General features: G+C 31.1%; 2 protein-coding genes across 3 annotated transcripts; one reads left to right on the plus strand and one right to left on the minus strand.

Annotated features, from left to right (window-relative positions):
• Positions 1-310: 310 nt before the first annotated feature.
• On the minus strand, positions 311-10,156 carry LOC137825704 (structural maintenance of chromosomes protein 2-1). The gene is made up of 20 exons (XM_068631447.2): positions 9,708-10,156; positions 8,237-8,917; positions 7,960-8,103; positions 7,578-7,868; positions 7,296-7,481; positions 7,053-7,217; positions 6,902-6,961; positions 6,603-6,665; positions 6,073-6,164; positions 5,806-5,902; positions 5,151-5,267; positions 4,786-5,004; positions 3,700-3,840; positions 3,457-3,624; positions 3,195-3,379; positions 3,000-3,093; positions 2,837-2,925; positions 2,235-2,460; positions 1,310-1,384; positions 311-743 (listed from the first exon to the last, which is right to left on the minus strand). Exons 1-20 carry the CDS (start codon positions 10,023-10,025, stop codon positions 624-626), a joined length of 3,531 nt encoding a protein of 1,176 aa, XP_068487548.2. The 5' UTR covers positions 10,026-10,156; the 3' UTR covers positions 311-623.
• Positions 10,157-14,360: 4,204 nt separating this feature from the next.
• On the plus strand, positions 14,361-21,047 carry CCD1 (carotenoid cleavage dioxygenase 1). 2 transcript variants are annotated; one of them, XM_068611644.2, is made up of 14 exons: positions 14,361-14,807; positions 15,533-15,603; positions 15,853-15,867; positions 16,930-17,041; positions 17,155-17,254; positions 17,668-17,730; positions 17,976-18,086; positions 18,166-18,350; positions 18,537-18,675; positions 19,106-19,223; positions 19,315-19,416; positions 19,554-19,805; positions 20,045-20,156; positions 20,869-21,047. In XM_068611644.2, exons 1-14 carry the CDS (start codon positions 14,586-14,588, stop codon positions 20,896-20,898), a joined length of 1,632 nt encoding a protein of 543 aa, XP_068467745.1. In that variant the 5' UTR covers positions 14,361-14,585; the 3' UTR covers positions 20,899-21,047. The 2 variants fall into 2 exon arrangements, with proteins under 2 accessions (XP_068467745.1, XP_090153458.1); XM_090297332.1 differs by having other exon boundaries at positions 14,557-14,807; positions 15,853-15,910.
• Positions 21,048-21,911: the final 864 nt, after the last annotated feature.

The following is a 21,911-nucleotide window of genomic DNA, read 5'->3' on the forward strand; positions in this document are numbered from 1 at the left end:
TGTTATTTCATGTTAATTTTTCTTATGCATGTTATGTTAAACTTCATAATTCCAATCCAAAAACTAAATACATAGTATATAATCGGATCTAACATTTAAAGAATTATAAATAGTGTATAATCATTTTTCTATTTTTGGTCATATTCTTTAACAGGAAAAATCAGAAAACAAAGACAGATTTATAATTAGAAAAGAAATGTACACATGCAGAAGTGATCTTCATGCTAAAACTCAACTCTTATCTTCAATTCCTCCATGGTCTCTGCTCATTAGTTTCTATAAACTTCCTCTCTTGTACAAAATCAGATCATCCAGATTCAAACACATTCATGTTACCCCAATCATTAGTGTTAAATAGTTAATTACATCAGGAGCATGTAGAGACCCTACTAAACTAATGTTCAAATTACACAAGAATTTAAATTACAGGTATAACCTACATTTCTGCTTTCCCTGAAGATGAACATGAGTACAAGACTTGTTATAACAGATGAAGCAAATACATCATTTGCTTACACTGATGTTCAAATTACATAAGCACTTAAATTACAGGTATTACCTACATTACGCTATCCCTGAAGATGAACTTAAGTACAAGACTTGTAACAGATGAAGCAAATTCATCATTTGCTTTGTTTAGAGGCAACTGTTCGCTGAACAGTTGAAACACCATCCACAAATTTTGTACGGAAAAGAACATTTGCGTTATTGAACATGCCTTCCTTCAAGGAAACCACAATAAACTGCAAGTAAAAATAACCAAAGGAATGAGGTAATAGCTGGAGCTTTAAAAATAGCCTCAAGAGAAAGTGAATTTCAAAAATGTTTGTAACAGCTGAAATCTTTTTGTTACATTCAGACGGAATTAATTATCTTAAAATTATTTTTCAGTAACCTAAAATAAATTAATTCAGATTATAATATTTTGTAACAATAACTAATTATACATATAATCGAATATTAAAATAATTTCATCTTTGAAGTGGTCTCAAACACACACTAACAGTAGGAAAACAAAAGAAAATTATACAACAAACAAGGTCACCCCCACCCCCCCACTTGGTAGGTTCAACTACATGGATTCAAAAAGACACTAATGTTAATCATTTATCATGTATATTGACAAACCAAGAAGCAAACTATAACAAGTTAACAATCAAAATTCACATGATCAAATATGTGAAAATGACAAGACACGTATGTATATTTTTTATAACTTGAAATAAGAGATTCTTGCCAATTATATTTGTAGATTTAGAAAGACAGAATTGCAAGAAATCACACGGCAATATCAACAATTATACTCTACCTGAGAGTGCGGAAAGTGAGCCTTTATCATTCTCCCTATGTTTTGTGTGTGGCTCAAATCAAGAGCTGCATCAACCTGCAAGAATTAAACAATAAACATTTGGCCCAACAACAATCATTGCTTGAAATGCATAAAAAAGACGGTTCCCAGTGTAAATGGTAGAGAAATAAGACAATGCTTTTTAATGTATAGAGCATAAGACCATCCAGTATAAACCATCAATCCTTAAATTGAAGGTAATAGTCACAGATAATCATCCCGTTCTCTCCACTCTATGGTCTCAAATCAATTATACATTTTTCTATAACGGGTTTATCTGTAACAAGCTTACAGTAAGGTTTAGTTTGAGAGGAGTGTTAGAATATATGATAATTCGATAATATACAAAATTGTCCAATCATATCTTCATATTTTTTTTAAAATTAGCTTTTCTATTTCGACATTTTCTCTTGACATCAGTTCCCATGTTTTCTGATTCTGATCACGATATATTCCCCTAATTAATTAGGATTATGATTAGTAAACATAAAGGTTAGTGCTCTAGGATGGCACCTCTCAGGTTGACATATCACTCTAAGTTCCAATAAAACATCTTTTGTAGTTTAACACGGAGAAGGATCAATAGAACTGAATTTTACAGCAAAATACAAACATTTAAACAAAAATCTTTTGTAGTTAAATATAGGCATACACAAAATGCATAAAGGGAAAATAAAAAAAATAAAAAAAAGTTTGTTCGGGATAAGTTATGTGCCCTACATCTACAACTCAGATCCTAAGGTTTTTTTAGGATCTCACCAGTGTATATAGAGGCGAACTTATATGATTTCAGTATTTCGCTGTATGAATTCAATGCAATCTCTTGTAATTACTGTAACAATAACATAACTGGGATTCTACAAAAAAATTACAAACAAAAACATACCTCATCAAGGATGTAAAGTGGAGCAGGTTTGAACAGAAGCAGTGCCAGAATCAGAGAAAGTGCAAGCAGTGATCGCTGACCTCCACTCAATTCAGACAACGACTGCTTCCACACACTTCCAAATGCCACACGAACCTCAAGACCGTCAAGGAAGCTGCATCCTTCTGGAGGTTCTAGCTTAGCCATTGTTCCCGGTAATAGTGTAGAAAAGATGGACCCAAAGTCACTGGATGAACAAATAAAAAACGTGATACTCAACCAGTGTATTAAATGGATCATTTTTTTACAAAACCCATTCTGTTTTAATGGATTAGAGTATAGATTAGATTTATTTTCTTTGATAGGGATATGACTTTCTTTTTTATGGCACCCAAGTTTGTGTACAGCTTCCTTTATTCTCCATCCTGTGATCCTATTTTTCATGAGAGGAACGAAAATACCACTTTCCAAAAAATTCTATAATGAATCGACCTCTTGACTATTTGATCACAACGGATCTGATATCATGTTAACCAACTCAACTATCAAAAAATCTGAACTTATAATATATACAACAAACATAAATAAAGTGGATCAATTATATTAAACAATTAATAACTCACGTATTCACTTTGATCCAGGTAACATTTAGTGTCTCCTTCTTCTTCTCATCTAGCTCTTCAATCACTTTCTTGATTTTGGACTTGTCATTCTAGGCCAGAAAAGAAAAGATTAAGCACTTATACTAGAAAGTTAAAGAAACTGTGGAAAGAGCTTAAAGTTCACCTCAATTATGTTTTTTTTGGACATCAAATCATTGTACTCGTCCTCTGCCTTCTCAAACATTGCCATCACTTTCTTGTTCACCCTTTTCTCAAGCCTTAAGGGTGCAAAACAATAAAAGCAAGAGTGTCAGTAAATTAGGAACATAATTTTAGTAAGCACGTTAGTCAATAATAGTAGAGTTTCAAAGCATCAGACCCAGATTGCTCAGCCTGAAGCTTCTCAAGTTCTTCCCTTGATTTACTTGGATCACAGGAAGAAAAATCATAATCAGTCCCACTTCGACCAAACAATTGTTTTTCAGAAGCAATCCAAGCATGCTTCTCAATTAATTTATCTACTCTAACAGAGCAGTCTTTCTGTTCCATCTCCATTCGTTTTACCTGGAATAATAGAATGAAGAGATGGTTCTTAAGCACACAATTCCAAGTGTTACAGGCAAGAGCTGTTAAAATATTACCTCATTTTCCATCCTCTTCCTTTCTAGATTATTCTCAGTAGTTTTATGTTCAAGCTTTTGTTGCTCTTTAACAATGGCACTGATTTCCTTATCACATTCTTTCATTTTCAGGCGAACTGATTTCAACTCTGACTGAACTTGATCAAGATTATTCCGTACTGCAACAATCTATCGCTCATAGGGTTGAGAAAACAATCTTGCACTACAAAAAAAGATTTGATCAAAATAAATACAAATACTTACTGTGGATTTTTGTTCTTCTACTTCTGAGGCAAGATTGCTAATCAGTGTTCCCAATGATGCTAACTGATTCTCCAACGATGCTTGCTCCTGGATAACAGCTTCCATTTCCATTACAAGTCTCTCCTTTTCACTATCATGCCCCTGAAAACCGGCAAGCAACCAATTAACTTTTAAACTATAATGATTATTTATGGTGTGTTTGGTAGGAGAGAATTAGAGGGAGAGGACACGGAAATTAGTTGAAGTGTTTGGAAGGGGAGAAATATGGTGTAAATAATTTTAAAAATAGTAGGATTAGTTGTACTGTTTCTCACCTAGCTCCATTTATTTATCTCCCTCTCCCCGTATCTCATTTCCCTTTCTCTTACACTAAACACATTTAACTTTCACTTTATTTTTCATCTATTTCTACTCATCTTTTTTATTTCTATCATCTATATTTTTATCTTCTATACCAATATTAGTTGGTTACACTATTTATGTATGTTATCATTAATTTTGAGTGCTGAATTTTTTGAAATTGTATCCGTGTTTTTTCTTCAACAAACTACAAACCCGCATTCCCCACTTCAAACTTAAGATCGGGCACATGATTTTATTTTCATTCTTGCTACTAGCTGAATCCACAATCTATATCAATATTGCCAAAGATACTAGTTTATTCATTCAAAATTTGTCTCAGGCAGATGAACAGACAGATCTGGCCAAAAACGTATAGAAGTTCTACAGACTCATTTATGCAATGTACTTTCAACAATTGAAGGCAGCATTGTCAAATAAGAGGAACTTGCCAATCGAAAGTATTCTCAAGAGAACAGAATAAGAACGAAAACTACTTTCAATAAATGTTAAATATTGGCTCATGAAAAGCTCCATTACATCTCGAACATAATGAAAATGTCCAGCAGACCATCAAAGAAAATCCAACCTTTTGTCCTAACATGATTTTGACTCATTCTAACAACTTGAGTTTTACATGTACAACTAACTATCTTGACCATCATCCTAGGGTTGGTATTTATCCAGTTGTAATAAATCAGTTAAATGAATCATTATATGATTTAAATAATAATATTTCAAACATACCTTCAGATCTTTTAAAGATGATTGCATTTGAGATTTTATAGATTTTATCTTTTTCTCCAATCCTTTTAGTCTACTTTCTCTGCTATTGTCATGGTCCTTTATTAATTTCTCAAGAGATGAAACAGTTTTGACGCACTCCTCATACAAAAATTGTTTGTCCTTGACTGTCAATTTTGCTTCATTTAGCTCTTGCTCAATCTTCTTCACTAATTCTCCAAGCTACAAAGAAAAATGAGATGGTGATTGCGGTGAAAGAGAGCAGACAAAAGGGATGAATAACACGGAGAAAAATATAACTACAAATTACATGGAACTGCAATGTTTGTTCATGGATCAAATTTAGAGAAAGAAAAAGAAATCAAAACCTTATGATGCTCATTTTGCTCAGCTCTGCTCTGAAACAGTGAAAGGTCATACAACTTCAGTTCCAATTGTGCTTTGAGATCTATAAATTTTTTCTGAAGTGGAAGAAGCTTTGAGATCTGGATATCAAGATACAGAGAAAAAACAAAGATTTATAAGATTAAAATTATGTGGAAAATCTAAAAAAAAATGATCTTGTATACAAAAAATGGGCCTAGAAAAATGACTAAGCTTCAAGGTTGTCAAAAGTAATAAATATCAAAATAAATGCAAACTAAAAACTACCAAGTCAAAAGAAAATCATAATTTGGTCAGATCCATTCATATATGCATCATTTTTTTTCGTCTAATCTGTAAAACACGGTCAAAATACTCCTAACAAGGCTTGGGCAACCGTCCTCCCAAGATGAACTTTTGGGGTTATTTGGACCAATCCCATTTCTAACAGATGCTAAGCCGAAACAATGTCAAACGAACTAGCAATTGACCCCAACCCAAATTAATTAGGCTAATCATCCTATATTTAAACTCGTAAATGCATTAGCAGAAAAATAAAACGAAATATCAATATACAATTTTTCTGACAATGTAAAATGTATATTACTATGTTTTCAAAGTTTCCATATAATTCTGGAAAAAGGGGTCTTCAGAGTCTACCTTTGCCTCGATCTCTGACAACCTTGTTTGATGCACTGAAAGTTTAGACTCAGCTTCAGCCAAAGCATGAAGTCGTCCCAAAAGATCACCACTTCCCCTGTTACAACATACCAGTCACAACATTGAATAACTAAGTGGCAGCATCAATTACAAGAAACAGAGAAGTATAGAAATTCTATAAGGTTGTGAAAAACTCTATTCTATTATGCTTTACTGATCAGTGTATTGGACAGAAAACAATATGCACATTCTCATATAGCACCATACTTTCTGCTTCCACCAGTCAGAAGACCCCTTGGCTGAAATATATCTCCTTCAAGAGTGACACTTGTTGTGTGAATATCCCTATTAAACGCCACCTATTATACATCCAAAAAAAAAATGCAACAGAATAAGAGCGAGATGATCATGTGACAGATTAGAAGAGTATGATTGTAAAAGGGCAATAATAACCAGATGAAGTATCATATAATGGAAACAAACAGAACTCGCCTAACTAAACAGAGAGATTGTATGCCAAATTTTAAAATAATTTGTATTTCACATTAGATAAATATATATACAATAAGAAAATTATGGTTATCACAAAAAAACATTAAGAGCTGAGTAAACAATAGCGAAATACCTCAAAGAAATGACCATCAAGGCTCAAGTCATACATTATCAGTAAGGAAATGCATATGGATGCAGATTTACATTGCAAAATGTTGAAGGCACAATATCAATAAAGGATTTTACCACATCTTGATCTAATGCTAATTGTAACTCAACATTAGAAAAGGTTCATCAGTCGTTACCTCCTTTGCAGCATCAATGGTTTTGCAAACAAAGGTTGAACCAAATACATATTCCATTGCAGTCTAGCAAAAATTATAAAATTAAGTTAGAAAATGTGTAGTTTAACAAAGAACGAAACATAAAATCTGAGCACCAAAATTTCCAGATCATTGATCAAGAAAGCCAACAAGATAAAATGCAAAAAAATGAAACCAGAGAAGATTATTAGAACCTTCAATTGGTATGGAAAATGCTCAGTAGCAATGTAGCAGGTACCACTACATTATTATAAAAAAAAATTGCAATTCAAGGAACAAACCTTTAATTCTTCCTCATAACCAACCAAAGAAAGGGCTACTTCCGCATTCCCTTTCCCCACCTTAAATGGAAGTGACAAAATCTTCAGCTTCTAGTGATGAAAAAATAAGTAGATAAGTAGTTTAAAAAGTAAAAAAATTGCAGGGACCAACCAATCTAACAGCAGCTTGTTGAACTCTTGAGGGAACGGGATGGGATTGTATTTTGTTCAGAGGTATAATTGTCACTCTTCTTCTAAGATTTCCATTTTGTAGTAGTTGCTTTCCAGTATTTTCTGTGTCAACAACAACATTATACAACTTTCCAGCAGCTGTAACCTGAAAAGGGCAATAATTCAGGGCTTAACCTAAGAATTTTCATTTATAATTTAGGTACAAGTTATCATGATATCCAACCTCTAGGGCAGTCATTGTGGACCTATCCTTTACTTTGATTAGTTTTGCAACAACACCTTTCACCTTTGACCTATCAAAGTTATTGACAGGATCCCGATATGTAAATTCAACATTTGCCAGGTAAGCTGAAAGATTGCGTATTTCATCCTTCCACTTTTGCACACAGTCCATCTCAGTCATACGCTCCTATGAGTTATTTAACAAGAGAATTTATTTAAACAAGTCTTATATAAAAAAAAATTAAATTGGTAAAAAAACTAGCAGAAGATAAACCAATCTAACCTTCTGTAAATCCTCCATCTCACCCTCTTTATATGAAAGAGACTCCAACTCCGTTCTAATATTCTCCACATCTTTTTGTCTAGAGTTCAGCTCTCTTACGACAGCACTAGCTTCTTCACGTTTTGAACTTAATTGACTTGATTTTTCTTTCAGTTCCTTTTCACAGTGGCTAATCTTGGCTTTCAGTTGTTTCAATTCTGTCTCAGCACTCCCAACTGCTACCTTTGCATCCCTTAGTTGATCCTCTAAGCACTTCTCCTCGTTGCCACTGCTCTTCCCAGCTAAAATACCCTGTCAAAATTTGAGCAACAGGATAAAATAAACACTAAGAGAAATCCCACTGATAGACATCATAGAGTCAGACAACTTTAAACCTGTTTACCTGGTATTCTTTTTCATGCTCCTCTAGACTCTTTGTAAGCTCGCCAACTGTGTTTTTCAGATCTGATGCCCCCTCTTCAGCCTTTTTAACAGAAGACGCCTTCTCTTCCACAGATTGCTTCAACTCTTCAATGTTTTTAACAATCTTAAAACACAAAGGTTCAAAAAACAAATATTAGCTTCACGAAACAGAAATATCTCAAAAAACTTGTAGCAAAGAATTAACTACATAATCTTCAAATTGAGCAATCAATGAATTGAGAACAACACTAACATACATTTGTTTTGTTGGCTTCTTCACTCCTCAAAGTGTCTTCTTTGTTATTTAATACAGACGTTTCCCTCACAAGATTCTGGGAAAGCGCATCTACCTTCTCAGAGAGAGATTTCATTTCTCCACCCATGCTAGCTTCCTTTTCAACAGTCAACTGAGCTATTTTGACCTCCATTTCCTTTATTTCCACCTGATTTGTCTTAGCAACATCATCAATCTCAGCTATCTTGGCTTTCACTTCTTCCACCTCCAAAGCAGCATTGTCTTTAATCCTCTCCGCTTGAACATATTCATAAGCAACACAGAACCTTCTCAGCCTATCTAAGTCAGCATTGCCATTAGCCCATTGCATGTACTGTGTCTTTTCTTTCCTTAACTTCTCCAAAGCAGGCAGTATTTCCTGGTCAAGAAGCTTGTTAATCTCGTCAACCTTGCTCTGCTTCTTCTCGAGTGTTTTTAGAGCAGCCTCTTTCTTTGTCTCGTACATTCTTGTCCCTGCAGCTTCCTCAAGCATAGACAATATCTCTGGCGGTTTCATATTCAAAACCTTAGTGATACGCCCTTGCATTATAAGGAAATGTGGATTATTAACATTTAGCTGTACTGAATGAAAAAGGTTCTGAACTTGACTAGGCTGTGCAAGCTTCCCATTGATCAAATATTTGTTCCTTCCCCCAACAATAATCTGCATTGTACCCCAACACATAACATAATAAACAAAACGATAATGCACACAGTTAATCATTGATGGTTAAAATTTACTTTTAAAATGGAACTGTGACTCAACCCAAGAACAAAACAAAACAACTTGAAACTTCAAAGGTGAACGCAGTGAATCAATCCCAGCAGCTTCTAAACTTAAAACCAAAAAAAGATTAATTTTCCATTTCAAATTATAATTTAAGCTTTTTAATGTTAATTATTAAAAATTAAAAATAAGTTAAATACTATTTCAACAAAAAAAATTGCTAAGTTGGTAGCACATAACTTAACCCACAATTATTTAAAAAAAAAAATCAAACAACTATTAAACTGAACCCATAATTCTCTCTCGCTAAAATAAACTAATGGCATGTTTGAATAAGAAACAAAAAGAAAACGCAGATATTTATACATTCTCATTTTTATTTATTTAGTTGAAGAGAAAATTAATAAAAAAGGAGATAAACTTAGCAATAAAAATTCAATTATTTACTTTCATTCCATTTTCGCACCATTTCAAATATCAAAATTCCCTCTCTCCCCTTACTTTTCTTTCTCTCAACCAAACAAGGTCTCTAAACATGAAATTAAGCATAAAACTAAGAAATAAATAAACCCGAAATGTAGAGACAAAACTTCTATTTTCAATGACTCGTTTTGATTCATAATGTCATGTTTTTAAGCAGAAAAAAAAAAGTTGTGTTTTTTAACTGAGAACAGTGAAATTGACACAAAAATTAGAAAGAAAGAAAAGAAAAGGAAAAGGTGGGAACCTGTCTTGTGACGGTGATCTCGGAATGGCCTTCGTAGCCGAGAGGGCTTCGCGACCGGTCGGAGTTGTCGAAGAGGATGGAGACGGTGGCTTTGGTGATTCCGGCCTGGCCCTGCTTGTAGACGAGTTCCTGGAGGTTGGAAGCCCTAACCTGCTGCAAATTGGTGATGCCGAGAACGAAGCAGATGGAATCGAGAATGTTGGATTTGCCTGAACCGTTCAAGCCGGTGATGGCGTTGAAGAAAGGGTCGAAGCCCGGAACGACGGTGCGCGTGGCGTAGGACTTGAACCCTTCCAAGCAAACCTCCTTGATGTGCATGGCGAAAAGGTTCGCAGATCGGAACGGGAAACGGCGGCGTTTGGTTGAAGGAGGAAGAGAGAGTGAAGAGAACGAAGAATTTGAATTTGAATAATAAAAATGAGATTTTTTGGGGGTTTTGCTATGCTTTCTCTGGTGGGGCCTTCAAGCTGAGGAAGTGAAGAGCAAATCAAAGGCGGGAAAATTTAGGGAAATTCAAAATTAGGTTATTTTTTTCTTAGTACTAGTATTATTATTTAATTTGACATCTCGTACATTTTAATTAATAATAATCATTTTATATAAAAAAAATATTAGTATTAACTTTTTTACCATAAAAAAAATATGAGGAGAAATTCAAAATGAGGTTTAATTTTTTTTACAAAAATTTTTATATTAGCATTATTATACAATTTAACATCTTACTTATAACTCACATTTCAAATAGTACTCATCATTATTATATGAAAAAAAAATTATTAAAAAAATATAAATAAAATATACCTCAAACAATAACAATTTATTATTAAGAAATATGGGAAAATTTTCAAAATTAGGTTGGATTTAGCTATTCTAGGTTTATTCTATTGTAAGATGGTGATAATGAGATAAATGTAATTATTTATTTATTAATTAATAATCCTAAATTATGGTAAAAAAATCATTTATTTGTTGCAAAAAGTGCTTACAAAAAAGTTTGTGGATACATTTAAGTTGATGGGTTATTTTATTAACATTTATTTTGGCTTAGTGATTGGAGTGCATGAAACTTTTAATAGAGGTTCACTTTCAAGTAATACAACATTTTTAAAAAACATTATCCGAAATTCTATGTGATTCAAAATTATAAATTAAAAAATTAAAAGTAATTTTATCTTTTAACAATTAAAACATATGCATATTTTAAAAGTCATTTTATTATATTATTATTTAATTTGTTTTATATGGTAAAAATTTGTTTGATTGATATAATTGTAAAAAATAACATCGGTGATATTCAACTTAAATATTTGAAACTTGTTGAAAATGCATTGAAATTGGTTTTCAATAACTTAAAACTTGAATTATATTATTATATTTTCTAAAAATTAAAAGAACTTAAAACTATTGTTAATAAATGGATTAAAGTGGTCAAAATAAATAAATAAAATCCAATATTGTTTTAATATTAGTTTCGTAAACAAATTTTATAAACAGTAAATACATAAAGAATTGTAAATAAGAGAAAATTATTAAAGCATTTATTTTCTCATAAAAAAAAGTTATAAGTTTGTGCGTATATTATCTTAGAAAAAAAAATGTCATTCATCGAAATTATCATTATTTTCATCCCAAGTGTTCATAGGAGAGTATATAAATATTTGTTATTTAATTTTTATTTTCAATTATTGATATTAATTATAATATATAGTACCAATTTTAACAATAATTATAACTTTTAAATTAAATTCCATAAAACAATAATTGTATTGCTACTATAATGAACTTTATACAAATTTTTTGATAGAAAAGAAAAAAAATAAACGAAAATTTTAAGTATAACTTTATGGATTTGTAAAATGAGTTTAATATTTATTTATATATTATAAGTGTGTCTTGTCGTAATTGACGTGGAATATTTCCACACATGTGAATTGTTTTAATATCATTTTAATAATAAATAAACTTTAAATTTACCTAAATTTTATAAAATTTGTAAAATAAAGTTTGTACACACTTCTATATACTATGAAATTGATCTTATCGCTAGTCAACGTGGGATACCTTTGTATGTCACAAATTATCATAAAATTATAGAAATTTTAGTATATTATTCTCAGCTAATTAACAAATATTATATTAAAAACCCTAAAAAGGGTGATATTTTATATTTGAACTCCGGTAGAAATAATATTTACTTAAAATTGTACCAAAAAAAGAGAAAGTGATAATAATGGTTACATGATCATTTTGTTAGAGTGAAGATTTTATAGAATAAACATTTCCCTCAGAATTGAAAATTAAACTTGTTGAACACCATAATGGAGGTTTTAGTGGATGGTGCAATGTCAATCATTTCACGATCAAGACATTTTTAAAGATAAAATCACAAGCATCCCAATAATATTATCTCTACATACTTTATATTAGTAGATCTGTCAATTTTGTCTAGTCCACGATGCTTGACCCTACTCCAAATTGATCACAGCAGAAAGGCTAAATAAAAAAATTCACAAAACCAAGATGCCATCAAAAGCCCCATGAGTCAAGGCAAACCATGGGTCAACTTTTTTTAAGTAAAAAATATTTTTTAAAAATGAAAATAACAAAATAACTACTTGAAAAAAAATCTTTATACACGTGAGAATATGTTTATGTATAATAAAGTCAAGTTGGATTTATTTCAAGTTAACTCAAGTTTATTGATATTAGACTCGTATGTCAAATTTAGTTTTATTTGTGGATATTCGTTAGAGAGTCAAAGATGAAAGTCAAATAAAAAAAGAGAAGGATATTGTCACTTTTTTTTTAAAAGACTACTCTTTTAAATGAAAAAGTAATAAACTTGTTTTACTTCGAATATGATCAAGAGAATATATGAGAAAGAAATTCCTTATGAATTGGAATAGTAATGCTTTGTTCCCTTTTGACTCTTACATAGAAATGAAAGATTGAAAAAAGGAATCGAGTCCAAGTTAGGTCAAGATGAATCATGTTGAAGTTAAACCGTGTTAGACTAGACCAAAATCGTAACAAGTTTGACTAAGCAAGAGTTAAAACAAATTTATATAAATATTTTAATCGTATTTTAATTATCTTATAAAGATTCACAATAGTAAAAAATACACTTCAATATAAAAACAACAAATAACATAATATTTGATAAAAAAAATAATATAATTTAATTTCTTAAATTCTACACTCTAAACAAAATCATTTTCATTGCAAAAAGTAAAAAAAAAAAAAAAAGTTATAAAGTTGCAACCTAGGTTTTACAAAAGACTTCCTTGATATCATATAAAATTTAAAGATGTTGAAAATTTATATAAAAATACCTTTAAAATAATGTAATATGTAATCCATGAAAAATAAATTAAAACTTTGTGAAAGGAACCTTAATAATAAATATGACCAAACTAATGCATTTATTTCAATTAAGCATCAAACTAAAATAATTATCGTTTAGCTTGGTTCGTAAGTTATTATATTATAACAAAGAGATTCAGTAAAATATGTATACTACACATAATTATCATAATTGATATAATTATGTACTTTTATTAAAGTATAAAAAATCATAAACACACTTAATAGCTACATTAATAAAAAAGTTATGCAATAAATATACTAAATTACCCTATTTATGTTAATAGTTACATTAATTAAAAATTCCTATTACATTTAATAAAAAAATTAAATGCATACATTTAATAATACATTAATTATTTAATAATTACATTATGAAAATATTTAATACAAAACCATGTGTAGAATTACTTTTAAAACAATAAACTTTATATACGATGTTATTCTCTCGAGTGTATATATTTATAACTATACTTAAATATACTATAGTTTTTATTATGTAACATTGTTTTATTTATTTATTACGCTTTATCTTCTATTAAATAAAATTGATTATCTTTTACAGGCAAGTTTGATTTGTTTTTTCAATATTTTTTGAAGTTTTGAACTTTTCCACATTTTTTCTCACTAACTAATGACTTTAAATTTTTTAATCTTAAATTTATATTTATCAAATGATATATCAAATTTAAATAAAACTATACAAAAATTAAAAAAATTAAAAAATAATTCTTAAAAAGTAGATTTAAATTGTTAAAAAAATTCATGCTAATAAAAGAAAATAAAATCACATAATAAAAATGTGGACACACATTAATGTTTTATTCTTATTGTATTTTTTATATATTAATTTTTAATTTTGTTTCTAAATTTTGTGTGATTTACAATTTTCAAGTCTCAAATTGTCATATTTTTTGTATCATGGGGTTGAATAATAATTAATATTACAGATATTATATAAGGGCATTTTAAACTAAATATACCATTTATTAATAATATTAAATGTTGAAATATTTTGTTTTTTTTTTCAATAATTTTACATTGTTTATGGGTCTAGTATTTTTTTTAAAATTCATAAAAACGTTTTTTAAAAATAAAATTGTGACGGAATTTTAAATTGAAAAAAAACATTAAATATGATGATTGATGTTTCTTTATTAATTTTGAAAAGAATAATATATATAATATATTAAATATGATGATTTATCTTATCGATAGAAAAACACATTTTGTAATAATATTAAATTAAATATGAAGAGTTTAAAAATTAAATGAGGATAAACTAAAATTGTAAGATGAGGATTTGTATCCCCACACAGTTCAGAATACTGGAGAATGTGATTGTGACAAAACGTGGCAATTGCTGTGCCAAACAAGGCATTAACAAAAATGAACCATTGGAAGATCAGCCACATCATGCCAAAACAATTGTTCAAATAGTGACACCCATTCACCAATTTCCACACCCTTTTGCGTAAAGCTCTAAGCTTTGTGGCAGTTTCATCATTCTGACAAATGGGGGATGATGGAAAGAAGAACGGTGCAGAGGGGGGGTTGGTGAAGGTGGACCCAAAACCAACCAATGGCTTCACCTCAAAAGTCATTGATTTGTTGGAGAAGCTGCTGGTGAAGTTTTTGTATGATTCTTCACTGCCCCACCACTACCTCACTGGTAATTTTGGTCCTGTTACTGAGACCCCTCCCACCAAGGATCTTCCTGTCAAAGGGCACCTCCCTGTTAGTACTTTTGCCTCTTTGTTGAATTTTTTGCTTTATTCAACTCAATTGAAGTGTACTAATGCTGTATAGATTGTTTGACAGTGTTTAGTGTTATCTAATCATAGATTTTGTCATGCAGGGAAAAACTGTTGTTTTTTGTTATAGTTATCTGAAAAATCCTACTCAGGATAATTTCTGACAAGTTGATAGACAATTTTAAGTCCTTCTGAATTTAAAGTTGAATGCTTGGACAGGGAAAGAAAAGAATATAGATGAAGTGGGAAGAGAGAAAAGAAAAAAAAATGATTTTGATTCTCTAACATGCTGTGAAGTTCTTTAATCAAACATCAAATCATGCCATGATTTATACATCATTTTCAAAGTTGAATGTTAGTTGTTTTATTGACCAAGATCTCGTTATTTTAAGAATTACAGTGTCTAGATTTTTGTAATTTTTTTATCACCGTGGAAGTAGTCCATGTCCATCTTTCTGGCAGTTCTTTGATTTTTATAACTTCACTTGTATAATGCTGCTTTATGCTTCTGTTTGAATGCAACACCTTGTTGTGCTACTGTTCATGAAAAATGTGTGGTGTATCTTTGGCTTTCTGATTACTGTTCTTGAAAAATGTTGCCATGCTATTCACTGATATATAATTGAAGCGTTTTAATGTAATACACTCTGTCACTCAAGCTCTATAGTCTAGAGCCACTCATTCTATACCGTTTGAAGTGTCTTTCAGGATTGCTTGAACGGGGAGTTTGTCAGAGTTGGACCTAATCCAAAGTTTGCTCCTGTTGCTGGATATCACTGGTGCAGTTTTATTTATTTGTATATTTTGAACTCTATATTATGAGATATTGCACAAATCCTGGCAAAAAGATGCCTTTTTTGGTGATCCATGTAGCTTACAAGTATATTGATTTTCTTTTTCCCATATTTACTTATTATGCAAAAGGTTTGGTGTTAAGATGGAACTTTTTAAGTTAGTCTGTATTAAAAAATGTGTTCTTAAAGTGGAATTTGAGGCTTATACTATGCTTTCTCTCACTGTTTTTGCAGGTTTGATGGAGATGGGTGTGTGCTTCTCTTCATATATGCAGACATATATTTCTTCCAAGTTTGTTCTAAATGAGTTTTTGTGTGAATAGACTGCCATATTTTCTGGATCTCATTGGAATTTGGAAATGCTTGGGGATATTGTTTAGCATCAATCTCCACACTTTTTTTGCAGAATCCCTTTTTTGCATTTTGGATCAGTGATTACAATTTAATTTGTATTGGTCCCAGTTCTCTTAGAGCTACACGGCTACATTCCCTAGGATATGCATATTTGCATTCTTTTTGTCCCACAGCGCTGCCTGTCTCAATTCTTGGAGTGCGACTTGTATATATGTTGGATAACTTCCATTAAGGCCAATTGATTTTATGTTGAAATCTGGCATGTATGCCTATTCTTTTTCTTGCTTCATTGTGATTGATACATACTGTTCACAAACTGTCAACAACTCAAACTTTTGGGAAGTTCGTTCATGACAATTGCATACAAGGCACTCATGTGTTTGTTTGTATTAACTTATTTTCAAAGCATTTGCTATATTTTTTTATGTTTGGCCATCAAAGTTCAGATAACTGTATCCTTTAACATACTGTGAGTATACAACGTTTCAAATGATAAAGCTGATTGTGGCTACTGTTCCCACTTTGATTTAATGCAACATGGTTATGACACAGTTAATTTGAAATTTAATTTACTTATGATGTATTCTTTTGAAGTATGATAGAGCTTGTTATATTGAATGATTGTTAAGTATATTGGGGCATTATGAGGATCATGTGAGAAGTAGCAAATAGATACTAAATTAAACATAGAGTAAAAGTATAGGGTCCACAATCTTAACTAAGCCTAACATAATATTGTAGATAACAAATCAATTCTCATACACATTTCAGTTCAATTGTGAATCAAACACCAGTTCAGTTCCAATTATACATTTTCTGACGTTCTGCAGCTCACCAAAATGGCAATTTCACTGTTTTTGACTTTCTTTAGTTTTGGGCAGTCAGTTTATACAGCACAAAATTCATAGTTCTGGTGTCTGTTCCTCCGGTATTGATCTATGTAACAATGAATTGCAGAATGATTCATGGTTTGCGCATCAAAGATGGAAAAGCTACATATGTTTCACGTTTTGTGGAAACTTCTCGTCTTAAACAAGAAGAATACTTTGGACGGTCCAAATTTATGAAGGTAAAATGAAAGTGAAAGCCTAGAAGCTCAGTGAAAATTTTAGTAGTCTTAGAATTTAAAAATAATTTGTTTTAGATTCCCTAGACAAACATAGCTTGTTGTGTCATTTTCAGATTGGAGATCTCAAGGGTCTATTTGGACTTTTAATGGTTAACATTCATATGCTGAGAACTAAATTGAAAGTGTTGGATCTTTCTTATGGAGGTGGAACAGGTAATTTTGCTTTATGGTTGTTTTCAAATTTAAGGTCCCAGGACTTTCTTACATTCTGCAATTTTGTTCAGTACTATTGAAATAGTATTTTATTCAGTACCATTTGAAGATTCAACTGTCGTGGCATTTTATAGGTATTGATACTTCACAAAATATATGACAAGCATGATGTCTAAGTTATCGTTCCATTGCACGGATGCTCATATAAATTACATGCACGTACACTCTCACACTCGCACACTTTTCATTACTAAATGACTGGAGAATGCATTACGTGGTTCTTTGCTTTGCTGATTACTGATATACATGTTTTGGTGAAATTCTCTTGGTGGTTTTTGACTGGGAATATTAAGTTCTTGTGTAACACTGGAAGTGCTTAAACTAACTTGTGTTCATACTCCAATTTCTACCAGCCAATACTGCTCTCGTATATCATCATGGGAAGCTTCTAGCTCTCTCAGAAGCAGATAAACCCTGTAAGTACCATTTGTGTCCACCTTTTTTTTATGAATGATATAAACTTGTTGATTATATCTGAAATGCCATGGACTGTATAGAACAGAGGGAATCAAAAGATTCATCAAGTTCTGATCTTAAGCGGCCAGAGTTCTTTCCTTTCTCATGGAGGAAGTAACTGCAGTCCAATTAAAGACTTGCTAGTTATACTTGTTTTTACCTCTTCTAGTCCAGGACTGAAATAATTTCATTTTGAATTTTGCAGATGCTATTAAAGTTTTTGAAGATGGTGATTTGCAGACACTTGGAATGCTAGATTATGATAAAAGATTGGGTCACTCCTTCACTGCTCATCCCAAAGTTGACCCTTTTACTGGTGAAGCCCTTTAAATGAGTGATTAAATTGTCTGGTTTAGTGGAATATTTGTTCCAACAAATAAATTTTATGTATGCAGGGGAGATGTTTTCATTTGGCTATGCACATACACCACCATATATCACATACAGAGTAATTTCAAAGGATGGTTATATGCATGATCCTGTACCCATAACAATTTCAGATCCCATCATGATGCATGACTTTGCCATCACAGAGAATTATGCAGTATTCATGGATCTTCCTCTGATTTTTAGGCCAAAGGTATTGCAGGTGTCTCTGTTCTTATATTCTGGAAAAAACTTATATTAAAGGATGCGAGCTTCTTTTGTGTGTGTGGGACAGGGGGAGGGTTGTGTCAAGGATGGTTCGATAATATAGAGTCTATTGATTTTGCACATCAATTGGTGGCAATTAATGAATTTCATTGTGCACTGAAACCTTTTTCAGGAAATGGTGAAGAATAAGACATTGATATTCTCATTTGATTCAACCAAGAAAGCTCGTTTCGGTGTGCTACCTCGGTATGCTAAGGATGAACAGCATATTAGATGGTTTGAGCTACCAAACTGCTTCATATTCCACAATGGTATGATTGTTTATTTCGTCTCTCCTTAATATAATACGTTCATCGAGATTCCACAATGATATGTTAATATTATGCGATGGTATATTTTTGTACAAATTCAACAGTCCAGAATTGAAGTGCCATGTTTGTTCTTGGTCCCTCGAAAAGGGTCTCCTTTTATTTATCAAAATGTGCTAGATGTGGTGTTTGTCCTTCAAAAGAATAAAGATTAGGCAATCTGGTATATTTTTCCTGCCACAGGATGACAATGTGTTCAGGCTGTATATCATATAATGTCAAAGTTTTTAACAGTTCCTGCAGTAACATTGCATAAAGTTGTCCATTGTTATATGCTTAAAATGTTTGAGTTCTAAAGCAGGTTCAATTTGTGCTTTGAACTCTTTATTTCTACAGATTTCTCAGTTGTAAAATTTCATGCCATTTTTTTCAGCCAATGCATGGGAGGAGGAAGATGAAGTTGTTCTGATCACATGCCGCCTTCAGAATCCAAAGTTGGACAATGTTGGTGGGACTGTCCAGGAAAAGCTTGAAAATTTCTCAAATGAGCTGTAAAGGACTCATTCTTACATATATTTTTTTGATAAAAAAAGAGTTTACTGCATAATTGTTCTTTATTTATGATAATTGAACTCTTTCCAGGTATGAAATGAGATTCAACATGAAAACTGGTGAAGCTTCTCAAAAGAAACTATCAGCATCTACTGTAGATTTTCCCAGGGTGAATGAAAACTACACTGGCAGGTAAGCTCATTCTCTCCAAGTTGAGAAAATTTAATTTAGTGAAGTCAAATTACTCAATAACTTATGAACAAGTCCATCTCTCTATCATTTGATAATTGTAATCTTCATGGTCACACATTAGTCTTTCATTTCACCAGGAAGCAGCGATATGTGTATGGGACCACATTAGACAGCATTGCAAAAGTTACTGGTATTATTAAATTTGATTTGCATGCTGAACCAGATCATGAAAAAGAGAAACTTGAAGTTGGAGGAAATGTTCAGGGTCTCTATGACTTAGGACCAGGAAAATTTGGCTCTGAAGCTGTTTATATTCCTCGTGTCCCCGGAATTGAGTCTGAAGAAGATGATGGATACTTGGTGTTGTTTGTACATGATGAAAATGCCGGGTATCACCTTTTTCTATAATTTTTTTCTTTATAAAAGTTTTCATGTTAGGCATTACTATGCAACATTTCTCTACACACTTGAAGAAGAAGAAGAAGTGACTTAAGCAGTGACTTCTCGGAACTTATTTTTAAGTTTAAACAAATTGAAAGTGCCTTCTATAGTATTAAGAAGACAGTGAAATCCTCTTAAAATTGTTTAATAATTACTTACTAACAGAATTCAAATTACAAAACTGCAGAAAATCATTTGTGCATGTCATTGATGCAAAAACAATGTCAGCAGATCCTGTTGCGGTTGTGGAATTGCCCAATAGAGTTCCATATGGTTTCCATGCCTTCTTTGTGACTGAGGTTTGTGTTGCTTCATGTATTTCTACATTGCATTTCCTCTTCTCTTTCTTTCCTCCACATTACTCAGAATGTTTATCAAGTAACCATTTTCTTCTGGGAATCTAAAATGTGAGTGAAATAAGTGAAAATTAAGAGTGTTTGGCTGAAGAAAATCAGTAAAGAAATAAACAAAAAAGATAGAGATGAATGGAAATATGCAGGAAATAAAGTAAAAAAAATTGTACCCTTTTCTTCATTCAGCCAAAATCACTATTTCCATGGACAAGCATCAGGGTTAGCTGCTGAATGAGCTGATAAAAACCACTTTTTAAAAAAGAATATTTCATTGGTATAAAAAGTTTCCATCTAATCTGTCTGTTCTAATCTGTTTTTAGAATTCTTTATGAATGAGTATAGTTTACTTATACATCGTTTCGTTAACATATGTGTTTTGGTCTAGTTCTACAATTTTTTTATATTTTCTTTCTTTTTTCTTTTTTAGTAATATTTTTTTCATGTGATGATTGTTGTTACTTAAGGTGTCAACTAGCTAAGATGTTAAGTTGCATAAATGCCTTTTGATAGTTTTTTTTTTTAAAGTATTGAGTTGTTGCTCATTCATTGCTTACCTTTCTTCTGTTGAAAATGTTTATACTACAAAATATTACCCTTATTTTTTGTTCCAATTTTTAGAGAATGCTACTAGTTACTGTTATTGTTTCTCTTTGAGCAGGAACAATTGCAAGAACAAGCAAAACTGTGATAATGTTGGCAGCTTCACTGTGTTGTTCTGCCTCAAACTTTGTATACATCTTTCTACAAATAATGGAATGTACTTCATATTATCGAGTATCACAGTAAACCAATGTTTACAAAATCAAATCATGAGTCCATGAAGACACTAATTTTGAAGGTTGAGTGATCTAATACTTTATTAGATAATAATAAAATATTATTTTAATTTTAAGATAATAATATATTAAGCAATGTTAAAAGATAATGGAATATTCATACTTGGTATTCACAAGAACACAACTTTAATAAGAAATATTCATATGAAAAATTCATTTTCATAATTATTGATATTTTTTATAACAGGGTTTCTGCCTAAAAAAAATAACATTAATTAAACCCACATTTTTATTTTTCATTTCCTTAACCTTTACAAGTAATTGCTTAATAAAGTCACTAAAATCCACTAAAATAAGAGAAAATGAAAAGTGAAATTGAGAAAATTTAATATAGATACATATTAATACATCTCACGAATTGGTCAAATCATTCATGAATATGTAACAATAAGGTAAATTTTAATGGAAGATATATATATATATATATATATATATATATATATATATATAGAAATTAATGCATCTGCAATTTTATTTCCTTTATTCTGTTTAATTATCAGTTTTTTAACAAAGAAATATTTGTTTTTATCTGTTATTTCTTGCATTTCAAGATACTACATTCTTTTTTCAATTATACCTTTGATTTAATTAACATGAATAGAGAAAATAAGTTATGGTAACATAAAATAAAAATATATTGGCATATACACTGAAATGGGAAAACTACACAAAATTATACTTTCTCTATTTCTATATAATAATAATATTTTAAGCTTCTTTCATTCAAAGGAAAATATTAAAGCCTTCATTTTTAATAAATTACCTATTATAATGCTTTCATTTTTCCCTATTCAATTATACAATAAAAATGAAAATAATAGTCAAATTAAAAAAAAAAACATTTTCTTACAATTTTAAAGATGAC

Source organism: Phaseolus vulgaris, chromosome 11 (assembly GCF_051622355.1).
Source record: "Phaseolus vulgaris cultivar YP4 chromosome 11, ASM5162235v1, whole genome shotgun sequence".
NCBI classification, from domain to species: domain Eukaryota; kingdom Viridiplantae; phylum Streptophyta; class Magnoliopsida; order Fabales; family Fabaceae; genus Phaseolus; species Phaseolus vulgaris.

What these genes read in the sequence shown, in the direction of transcription:
- LOC137825704 (XM_068631447.2), bottom strand. Translation starts at nt 10,025, where the DNA reads ATGCACATCAAGGAGGTTTGCTTGGAAGGGTTCAAGTCCTACGCCACG. An exon ending in CCAAAAAAAACATAATTGAG is followed by an intron (nt 2,926 to 2,999) that starts GTGAACTTTAAG and finishes TTTCTGGCCTAG; the next exon opens with AATGACAAGTCCAAAATCAA. An exon ending in CACTTTACATCCTTGATGAG is followed by an intron (nt 1,385 to 2,234) that starts GTATGTTTTTGT and finishes TAATTCTTGCAG; the next exon opens with GTTGATGCAGCTCTTGATTT.
- CCD1 (XM_068611644.2), top strand. Translation starts at nt 14,586, where the DNA reads ATGGGGGATGATGGAAAGAAGAACGGTGCAGAGGGGGGGTTGGTGAAG. An exon ending in CTCAGAAGCAGATAAACCCT is followed by an intron (nt 17,731 to 17,975) that starts GTAAGTACCATT and finishes TGAATTTTGCAG; the next exon opens with ATGCTATTAAAGTTTTTGAA. An exon ending in ATGCCTTCTTTGTGACTGAG is followed by an intron (nt 20,157 to 20,868) that starts GTTTGTGTTGCT and finishes CTCTTTGAGCAG; the next exon opens with GAACAATTGCAAGAACAAGC.